This window comes from Paroedura picta, chromosome 3, assembly GCF_049243985.1.
Source record: "Paroedura picta isolate Pp20150507F chromosome 3, Ppicta_v3.0, whole genome shotgun sequence".
NCBI classification, from domain to species: domain Eukaryota; kingdom Metazoa; phylum Chordata; class Lepidosauria; order Squamata; family Gekkonidae; genus Paroedura; species Paroedura picta.
This window is the reverse complement of record NC_135371.1, coordinates 9,684,307-9,695,779: the sequence shown is the minus strand read 5'-3', so window position 1 is coordinate 9,695,779 and position 11,473 is coordinate 9,684,307. Positions and strand designations below refer to the sequence as shown.

The 11,473-nt window shown below is 45.0% G+C and overlaps 1 protein-coding gene across 1 annotated transcript; it reads left to right on the top strand.

Moving 5' to 3' along the window:
• The first annotated feature begins 1,857 nt into the window (after positions 1-1,857).
• On the top strand, positions 1,858-11,473 carry LOC143834477 (vomeronasal type-2 receptor 26-like). Its single transcript, XM_077331304.1, has 5 exons — positions 1,858-2,139; positions 6,036-6,848; positions 8,010-8,237; positions 9,999-10,125; positions 10,563-11,473. Exons 1-5 carry the CDS (start codon positions 1,858-1,860, stop codon positions 11,471-11,473), a joined length of 2,361 nt encoding a protein of 786 aa, XP_077187419.1.

Here is an 11,473-nt window from a genome sequence, read left to right as displayed (position 1 = left end):
CCTCCCTCACCTGCTTCCCCATCTCTCCTGCGGGGTTCTGAAGGCAAAATGTCCATTCAATGTGATCAATGAAAGAAACTACCCACTGAATTATTACAGGCTGGGAGACGTGGCCATTGGTGGAATCACTTCTACATCAATGTCTATGCTTCCATCATTTGTGTTTTCAAAGGCTCCCAGGATAGACTTTCAGAGGTAAGTAATCCCATTTCCATTGTTGTCGTGCTGCTCAACTTGATTCTGGTTTTACACTCAATGTTCCCTGCACAGTCCGTGTGTTCTGGGATCCACCCTGGGACAACTGTATGCCTCTTTTGCCTGATGGTTTCTCGCACTGTTCCTCTGCTCTTCTGCCCTCGTATTTCTGTGTTGCCTTATGGGGATATTTGCAAAGGTATGAACCTAAAGGGAACCGGTATGCCTATCTGACCGATTCCCTGGGTGCAGGTGGAGAGTTCATTATCCACTGTTAAATATGACAAAGCATTAAACTATCTAAAGCTTTTGACTCGATCATGTGTGCACTCTTTCGGGGGTTGTGTATTTACAAAATGCCAGTCCAGTTCGCCCTCATTTTTGTCCTGTAGAACTGTGAGCACACGTATTATAAATTAAATACATATTTTAACATTGTTCATTTTTAAAGTTCATTCTTATGGCCAGTTCATTAACACATTTCTTACTATCCCAAGCTAACCACCCCCCACCCACCCCCTTTACGAAGGCTCAGCTTGGCTTTCAGCCTTGATTGGTCGTTCTGGTATAAAACAGAGACAGGGAAGGACAGGGAAAGGGTGCTCAAGGAAAGCAGCTAGATGCTCTGGAAGACAGAAAAGCAAACTCTGGAGGTCCAGGCGTTTCCTTACAGTGGTCCCCCATCAATTGGTATTCAGAGAAGGACTGCAATAGACAACTGGACAGAGGGATAGAATCACAGAATCATAGAGTTGGAAGGGGCCATACAGGCCATCTAGTCCAACCCCCTGCTCAACGCAGGATCAGCCCAAAGCATCCTAAAGCATCCAAGAAAAGTGTGTATCCAACCTTTGCTTGAAGACTGCCAGTGAGGGGGAGCTCACCACCTCCTGAGGCAGCCTATTCCACTGCTGAACTACTCTGACTGTGAAAATTTTTTCCCCTGATATCTAGCCTATATCGTTGTACTTGTATTTTAAACCCATTACTGCATGTCCTTTGCAGCCAATGGGAACAGCATCCTGCCCTGTTAGTAGTGAAAGATGGGTGTTACGACAGAAAAACTATACAGCCTACGGGGACTGAAAAGTGTGGTATAAATAATGAACTTCTTTTCTAATGCAGTGAGTGGCCAGCCTTTCTACTGAAAGATTCAAAACTGGCAACCAAATTAATTATTTTTAAAATTACGTACTTTCAAGGCATATGTATCACCCCACACTACCGTTTAAATATAGCACATGGTAGAACAGTTAGCCTGCCTTGCATCAATGCCCTCCCCCCCATTAGATCATGAACTTCCAAGGGATATTGTTAAAACATCTTCATTCTTCAAAGGATGTGCAAAGGGACTGACCAGAGTCCTCTTTTCTGATTTTGGGCCAAGGGATCACACCCCTTCCGACACTTCTGTCTTAGGATCAGCTGTTCCACTTCATGCTCTGAATATGAGGAACATGGTGTTGCTTCTGAGGGAAGGGCCCAGAGACTTCAATTGTCTGTAAGAGACACTACTAGTGCATGCTGGTAGGGGCTCATGGGAATTGTAGTCCATGGATAGCCACAGTTTGGCCACCCCTGCCCTAGTGGAAAAGAAGCCAGATTTTAGCATGGATACCAGGAGAAATATGAATAAACTTATTATGTTGCAGTGTAGGTCCAATGAAGTATCTGGAACTCCTGCCCTTCATGTTTGCCTTTGAGAAAATCTATAAACATTCAGATCTCTTACTCAACATTTCTCTGGGGTACAACATCTATGAGAACTATTTAGACGCAAGAGTGACTTCTGATGCGGCGATAGACCTGCTCTCTGGGGGACAGAAGACGGTTCCGAACTACAGCTGCGGAGGGCAGAACAAGCTCTTGGCCGTTCTTGAAGGGGCCGACTCTGAAACCACCAAGCAGATTTCCACCTTGTTAAGCATCTACAAAATCCCTCAGGTATGGGTCCTGGGGGGAAAGGGGCTGAATCCAACAATTCCAGTAGAAGTACAGTGGTATTTTTGTAAGCTCATGAGATGCCATGGAGTTAGAAGGGTGTGTGGTCAATCGCTCCCACTTAGTTACCCATTTTAGCCATATGGAATTCAGTGTTTGCTCACCTGGCCCAGGTGTCATGCAGCTGGACCACCTGAACTGATCCTCTCCTGAGCTCAGGACCAGCACCCCCCTGCCTGCCGGGGACCTTTCTCCACTCCCATCCAGCAGACGTTAGCTAGAGGTTCATTTGTCTGGCAACATAAACCAAGATATTCTGTTTCCATCAATTAAGACACTTTTCTCCATTTTAAAAATAATGCGGGAAGGAAGGAACATAGTGCTGTAAGGAAGAAAACTGATTTATGAGAGATTATTATCCTAAGCAGCCATCCTGGCTTTTCCTTGAACCTTGGTTAATTGGGAGCGAAATTAGTGGGAGAGAAGAGCTGAAAAATTGATATTCCATTGATGAAGTGCTGCAAAGAAAACAAACAACCAGAAGGAAATTATCTTTACCAGACGGACTGCAGTGGCTCTTTGGATAATCCAAGAGAAATACTTGTATGATAGAATCATGGAATCACAGAGTTGAAATCACGTACAGTCCATCTAGTCCAACTCCCTGCTCAAGGCAGGATCAGCTTAAAGCACCCAGGATAAGTAAATGTCCAGGCACTGCTTAAAGACTACCAGTGAGGGGGAGCTCACCACCTCCTTAGGCAGCCCATTCCACTGCTGAACTACTCTGACCATGAAAGATATTTTCCTGATATGTAGCCAATGCCATTCTGCACAATAGTTTAAACCTATCACTTGGGGATCTATCCTGTGCTGCCAAGAGGAACCCCTCCCCGCCCTCCTCTGATATCCTTTCAAATAATTAAAGAGAGCAATCATGTCCCCTCTCCATCTCCTCCTCTCCAGGATGAACATTACCAAGTATCTCAGTCTTTCCTCTTAGGTTTTGATCCCCAGGCCCCAGATCATCCTTGTTGCTCTCCTCTGAACCCTCTCAAGTTTATCCACAATGGCCTTCTGAACTGCCCACAGGACTCCAGGGTGCTCTCTACATTCACAGTTTAGTATTTTTTCTTCTGGAATTGAAGCCGTATCTCCTAAATCCACATCCTATTCTCATCTTTTCTTCCATTTCTTCTTTCTCAGATTGTCTCCTCTAAATCCCAGCCTAAATATGCATGCTAATAAAGAAAGCCGAATTACTGAGATTTTTTTCCCCTCTCCCTCTCCCCTTTGTTTGAGCTGTTCATTACTCTCTTCATTTGGTTTCTGGCAGGAGCAGGGCTTCTACTTCCAGGGCCCATTCTGCACACACTGGATAATGCACTTTCAGTGTGCTTTTGCAGCTGGATTTTTCTGTGCAGAACAGGAAAATCTACTTCGAAAGTGCATTGAAAGCACATTATCTAGCGTGTGCGGAATGGGCCCAGGGTTGACATTTCAGTGCGTTTCAGTGCTTTCCGTATTTTATCTCAGATTTTATTTTGTAGAAGCCTCTTTCTTGCTCTACCAGCCACCTGAAGTAACAAGATAAACAGTGATGTCAGAAGAGCTATCTTTGCCTCAAGTCTCCACTTGCTGGGCATGGGGGAGGAGTGTTAGACTTTGTCTCTTAGCAAGAGCCAGCCACAGACTGTCAGTCAAAGAGTTAAACTGTTTGTTTACAGTTGTTGCCAGTGGGGACAGGCAGAGTGGGTCAAGTCAGTGGTCCCCAACCTTTGTATCACCGGGGACCGGTCAACACTTGACAATTTTACTGAGGCCATGCCGAGTGGGAGCCCCAGCCATGGCGGCCATTGGAGAGCACCAAAGGTAAACCGGCGGCAGAGTGGCAGTGCACCCCTGAGGCAGGAGCCAGGGAAGAGGACAAGGACGAGCCGCGGCCCGGTACCAACTGGTCCCTGGACTGATCCCGGTCCCCGGACCGAGGGTTGGGGTGGGGACCGCTGGGTCAAGTGGTCTTTTTTAGATATGCAGATTTGTCTTGCTGGGGCCATTACCTGACTCAGGTTTGTCACATCCACAAGTTTAGCAGGAAGAGAAGCTTTCTACTTCCTCCCTTTGATTGATAAGAGCTCTGCTTTAGTCAGATCCATCTTGAATCTTCACCATGCAACAGCTGAGGTGCAGAGCTCCTGAATGAGCTATAGGAAGCTGTGCATTTTCTTGTTTTGTCTTCCAGTTTTCCCCTATCCTGTTTAGCTAGTAAATTTTTTTATATATAGTACAACTGCCTTGTCTAGTCTCATGATTTGTACAATAACTCTGCTATTTTTATTACATTAATTCCTAATTTTTTACCAACAAAGAGGGGGATACTCTCCAAGGCTCTGATGTCCTGCCTTTCCCCTCCCAGCTTAGCAATTTCTTTTTTAAACTCAAGGTGGATGCTTAACACTTACTTAAAAAAATATATTGTAAGAAGCCATTTCATTTCCTTCTTAAATTTTTTTTAAAAACCCATCAGTAAACATTTTGGATAAGATCCACAGGCAATCAACTTCAACATCGCTGGAGTGGCTGAATGAGTCAGGAGTTTGCCTTTGAGACTGTGACTTTAGGTGTTCAGGTCTGGTCGCCGATTTCTTATTCCCGTTCCCAGAGTTTCAGTTTGTTTTTTTGTTTTTGTTTTTACTTTTGCTTTTTCAGAAGTAAGGATAAGTTAAAAACATGGGCATTTCAAAAGTTTAAAAAGCACACAAGGGGTTGGGGGGGGGGGAGGAGAGGAAGGTTTTTCAAGCAAAGGTTGGAGACACACTTTTCTTGGATGCTTTAGGATGCTTTGGGCTGATCCTGCATTGAGCAGGGGGTTGGGCTAGATGGCCTGTATGGCCCCTTCCAACTCTATGATTCTAGGATGGTTAGGGCTAATCCTGCGTTGAGGAGGGGGTTGGACTAGATGGCCTGTATGGCCCCTTCCAACTCTATGATTCTAGGATGCTTAGGGCTGATCCTGCGTTGAGCAGGAGGTTGGACTAGATGGCCTGCATGGCCCCTTCCAACTCTATGATTCTATGATTCTATGATTCTATGATTCTATGATTCTATGATTCTATGATTCTATGATTCAAGTGCAAAAAATCCCATTCTTTGTAGGAGCCTCTATGTCAGTTATTCTGCATTTCCCCCCACTTTTTTCTTCCAAAAGGCTCCTTAGACCAGTGGTTCTCATCCTGGGGACCCGTTTGGGGGTCGGATGACCCTTTCACAGAGGTCACGGCAGGGCAAGCAGTTTGGCTGGTGGGGGGCGGGTGCCATCTACACAACAGCCTTGTGAGGTAGATAGAGATAGAGCATTCGTCTATGGAGCAATGGAAAAGAGCGAGATCGGCATGGTGGGACAAAAGGCAGGACTGAACTGAGGAAAAAACACACAATTTATACACAATCATGAACAATGGATCTTCACACCATTGGGCAGTTTTGGTTTAATTTCTGTGAAAGAACCCTTGCATAATTTTATGGCTGGGGGTCACCACAACATGAGGAACTGTATTGAAGGGTCATGGCATTAAGAAAGTAGAGAACCACTGACTTAGATTGCATTAACTCTTAAAAAAATGGAATCCACCATCTCTTTCACTTAAAAAAAGAGAAACGACCAAGCTGGGAAGGGAATAGCAGAGAGAGGACACCTCTGGTAAGCGTTTTCCCCACTCTCCCCCTCGTGTGACGCATATTTGGAGACTGGGAAATAACTCATGTGGTTGGTGGAACAAAACAGTCTGTAAATTGCCAATTCATTCCCCAAAACCTGGACTCAGCAGGGAGGTTGATCAGAAATGGCTCCTCTGCAGTGGTCCCCCTGGGTGTGCTCCTTCTCTCCCTTTCTTGACTAGATCAGCTACAATGTGGATAATCATGTGCTCAAAGATGAACCTCACTTGCCTTTCGTGTACCGGATGGCCCCAAACCAAGAATTGTTTTTCATGGGGATTGTCAAAATGCTCCTGCATTTCCGATGGACCTGGATCGGTCTCCTGACTCTGGATAATGCCCAAGGAGAAAGATTCCTACAAACTATGGTCCCCGTGGTAATGAGGAGTGGGATTTGCATTGCCTTCACATTACGCATCCCAGCAAGTTATTTTTTTGGCAAGCCGTTACCTGTTTTGAAACATTCCTTTTACATGCAAAGGAAATGTAATGTATTTGTTTACCATGGAGACGTCTTCTCTATGACGGTTCTTGGGATGTGGATTAAAGAAGTCGAAAAAAGGGGAAACTCCCTAGTGGGGAAAGTTTGGATTACCACAGATTTGCACGACATCAACTTGAGGGTCTTTCTGAGGATTTTTGAGACCCACCACATTCATGGTGCGTTTTCCTTTTTGACCCGGGCAAACGTGAACACCAACTATGACAATTTCAATTCCTTCCTCTTTACTGTCAATAAGATTGGCAGGGGTGCATTTCAGTGTTTTGATTCTAATCCTGGGTTATCTGTGAAACGCTGGGAGAGATGCCGAGAGAAAGAGGAACGGGAGGCCCCATCCCTGGATGTGCTTGAAATGATCCTGTCTCAGGACAGCTACAGCATTTACAACTCCATCCAGGTGGTGGCTCAAGCCTTGAATGCCGCTTGCTCAACCAGATCCCATTGGACGTTGAAAGGAAGATGGAAGAGATGTCAGAAGCTGCAGCCCTGGCAGGTATTGGTTTTCTCTAAGGACATTTGAGTAGATTCACTGCATCAGACTAATACTTCTCAAAGTCCCATATAATCCTTTCAGCGGTGGCCTGTGTGATGCCCCCAAGAACCTGGATAGAAGATCTCAGTGACCACAGTCCTCAGCTCTTGACTGCTTCCCAGCCTGTGATAACCAGAGGAATTGTCCCTCTGAAGCTGGAAGCCCCCTTTCACTGTTGTGCCTCATACCCTACACAGTCTTCTCCTCCATCAGCCTGTCCATCCCTTTTGAAATCCATGGAAGGTGTGGACTGCCATCACATTTTGTGTCGGTGTGCATCAGAAATCAACTGTCTCTGGGGTCAAATGATCCTCTTTCTTCTTCCTTAAATCTAAGTATTGCACTTGTAGTCTCTCAAAATATTGAAGCCGGAAAAGGAGACTCAGAAGAGGGCCTCAGATCGACCGTTTATGCACTGGAGGTTTCATGCCGGGCTACAGGCTGGAATTTTAGTCATGTAACAGAAAACAGAACCTATCCTGGGCTATTCAAAACAATTTCACAATAAATATAAATAAACGTTTCTTATCTCTTCTTTTATATATATATATATATATATATATATATATATATATGTGTGGCCTTTGGCTCCCAAGTTCGGGGAGGTCTAGTCAAAAGACTCTAGTCAAAAGACTAGACCTCCCCGAACTTGGGAGCCAATGGCCACATATATATGATTTAAATTCTGAGAGGAAAACTTGATCCTTTTATATATATATATATATATATAAGAAGAGATAAGAAACGTTTATTTATATTTATTGTGAAATTGTTTTGTATAGCCCAGGATAGGTTCTGTTTTCTGTTACATTAATTTCAAACCGTCCTTTTTTTCGTGGTGGAGTTTTAGTCATGGCAGGTTGCCCCACCTCTTCCTCCACCCACACGGGGGAGCATTTGGACTGCTGCACCTCATCTGCCCTCGATTTGTGCTCATGCACAGGAGCTGGGGCAGTGAAGTTCCCAGTGCATAAACGGTCATCTATTGTCATTGTCTGATAGAAACTTCTGAGTCTGGAGGCCACTGGCAAAGATGCTGAAGCATAAGAGACTGCAACAAATATGCAAAACTAATATGGCTTCCTGTGTTTCTAAGTGCGGCTGTTTTGCATGTTCTCCTAGCTTCATCCTTTCCAGAGAAACTTGCAGTCTTATAATAATGCCACTGAAGGAGTTTATTTTGGTGAGAACGGGGACATGGCAGTGGATTTCGATATCGTGAACTGGGTGGCAACACCCAATCGGTCCATCAAGAGGGTGAAAGTTGGGAGTGTTGAGAGACGTGGTGTGGAAGAGATCAAGTTTACCATTGATCAAGATATCATTGTGTGGCCCGAATGGTTTAATGAGGTGGGGGGAGAACTTATTTCACTTTCTACCTTGTACAACTTTTTAACTTTTTAAGAGCCATTCCTATAAAATCATTTTACAGCTGAAGAACACAGTGAATGAGAGCGGTAGAGAGGAGTATGATGAGAGAAATATGTTGCAATGGGCCGCCAACTACATTCACCATTAATGGTGGTCTGAAGGCCCAATCAGGGCTACTGGCAACAGCTCCTGAATCCTGGGTGTAAACTGCACAGAGCTTTTATTCCAACCCCAGATCGATTCAGTCCCTGCTCTCTACACAGAATGCGATGTCCATTTGGATTTTGGGCGATTTTAATTTTCCTTCTGCAGCAAGAAGGATTGATCCGGAGTGACCCTACCTTTATTGTGCGATATCTCAGACTGCTTTAAATCCTCAATATCCGGATTGGGAAAGAAAGCTCTGTGGTAGAGAACCTCTGATAGGCTACACCTGGTCATGTGACACGCTTGCCTTAAAGGAGAAGCCCCTAATTTCTCTCAACTTCTGTCAGTCCTGGATTTTTCCTCCCTCCTCTGCCTTTTTCGATCCTCTTCCCCACCCCCTCCAAGAAAAGAAAGAGGCTCCCTGCTTGGCTCCTCTCCCCCCCCCTCAAGAAAAGAAAGAAAGAGGCTTGGCTCACACTCCCCCCTTTCTGAGCCTCCCTAACCACGTGCAGAAGACTTTCCTGTTTCAATGGGGAGGGGGGGGGGAGAGGAATACCCGAGTTCAAAGCGATCTGAATTCAACAGGATTGACAATGGAATAAAGAAAGTAAGTGCAGACTCTGCCCTGATCCCAAAGGGGCACTTTCTAATGGTCGCAGCCAAGAGCACCAAGCCTGATCCATCCCTATTGAAAGTTTCTGGGGAGCTCATTGTCTATTATCAGCTTTTCAGGGTGCCATCTGGAGAATCACGTGTATCTTGGATTTGGAAGACCATGATCTTGGATATTATTGAATTCAACTTCTGTGACGGTTTCCCATCCGGGCACTGTCAGATCTCTGTAGCTTTACTTGGGTATATCGTGCGTTCCGAGTTCGATGCCAGATATCTGGGACACCCAAGGAGTACCCATTAAGAGTAATCTGGGATGGGCCTTTCTGAACCTGGTACTTAAGGGAGTTGGACTTCAATCTTGAATTCTCCTCCTTGACCGTTTATGCACTGGAGGTTTCATGCTGGGCTGCAGGCTGGAGTTTTAGTCGTGGCAGGTTGCCCCATCCCTTCATGCATCCACGCGGGGGAGCATTTGGACCAGTGCACCTCAAAGCAGAGAATACATCTTAAGGGAGTCTCTTTTTATTTAGACCTCATTGAAGGCAAGAGAAATAAATTCCTGAGGGCTCACTCAAAGGTAGACACAGGTACATATGCTCCTCCCAGATTTGTATAACAAACATATCATTCTGCATTCTTATTTTTATCCATTGTTCATTAATATTTTTTTCCATTTTCACGCAAATTTTGCATACTGTGTAGTGGTTGATTTAATATTAAATTGCTGTACCTCCGGCATATTCCCCTATGGAAAAAATGGAAATGATAAAAGAAAACTCTGAGTAATAAACAGACAAAGCCTGTACAAATGGGCCTACGGACTCCAGTCCTCATTATGTCCATCACCCTAACATAGCACAACTTTCTCCATCAACGTTGTGTCCATTCCTGGTTTCTGGTTTATAAAGAGAACGCTCACAGACACACACAAAAAAGGCCTCTAGTGTTCTGTTTGAATCTCCGTATCTTTCTGCCTAGACCCAGCCTGAATCCAGATGCACTGAAAGCTGTCCACCTGGATACACTAAGTTGATTAAGGAAGGAGAACCTCTCTGCTGCTACGATTGTGCTCCATGTGTGGAAGGGACAATGTCTACTCAGGAAGGTAAGTCACATTCCCCAGTTCTAATTGGAGGGAGGAGACAGAGTAGGGAATATAATTCCATCACAACCCTTTGGATTACTTGGCACCCATTACGGATCATGGATCATGTACGCCAAGTCCGATGTTCAAATCACTTTGCGAGGATTTTCCATACTGTGCTTGGCATTCCTTTCTCAGAGTCTGAGGGCTGCTCCTGCAGTATTATCAGAGAATGATTTTGTTTGTGGAGCAATGAAGGATCCCAAACTTAAAGTCTCCTGACTCCATCTTTATTATGCAAGATTGTTGCTGGACTATTCCCCCATCTCTGTCTGGTCCTGCTTTTACAGCATATAGTGTTCAATTGTGGATATATTCTCACTTAATGGGAAAAAAGGAAATATAATCATGTATGTAACATAGATATGGTGATATTAATGCAAATGTGCTCTTTGCAGACTCAACTCACTGTCTTAGGTGTCCAGAAGATGAACATCCAAGCAAGATACGAGATCAATGTGTTCCCAATCATATCACCTTCCTGACCTATGAAGAACCTTTGGGGATCCTCCTAAATGTTCTCACTCTTTCCTTCATCCTAGCCACAGGTTTTGTTTTGGGAATCTTCATTAAACACTTAGAAACACCAGTAGTCAAAGCCAACAATCGGGATCTCTCCTATGTTCTCCTCATCTCCCTCCTCCTTTCCTTTTTGTCCTCTTTTCTCTTCATTGGTCAGCCTCACAGGGTGACCTGTCTTGTCCGACAAACTGCCTTCAGCATCATCTTCTCAGTTGCTGTCTCTTCTGTGTTGGCCAAAACTGTCACTGTGGTGGTGGCCTTCATGGCCTCAAAGCCTGGGAGCAGGATGAGGAAATGGCTGGGGAAAAGCTTGGCCAACTCCATTGTCTTTTTCTCTTCCAGCATTCAAGTGGGCATCTGCACTCTCTGGCTGGGCATCGCTCCCCCCTTCCCACACTCTGACATGCACTCCCAGGTTGGAGAGATCATACTGCAATGTAACGAAGGGTCTATCACCATGTTCTATGCTTCCCTTGGCTACATGGGCTTTCTGGCCATAATCTGCTTCACGGTGGCCTTCCTAGCCAGGAAGCTTCCTGGGGCCTTCAATGAGGCCAAGCTGATCACCTTCAGCATGTTGGTGTTCTGCAGTGTGTGGGTGTCCTTTGTTCCCGCCTACCTGAGCACGAAGGGGAAATACATGGTTGCTGTGCAGGTCTTCTCCATCTTGACCTCCAGTTTGGGCTTATTGGGATGCATCTTTCTTCCCAAATGCTACATTATTCTACTAAGGCCTCATCTGAATACAAAAGAACAACTCATGGTGAATCATCAAGATGGGCTCTGA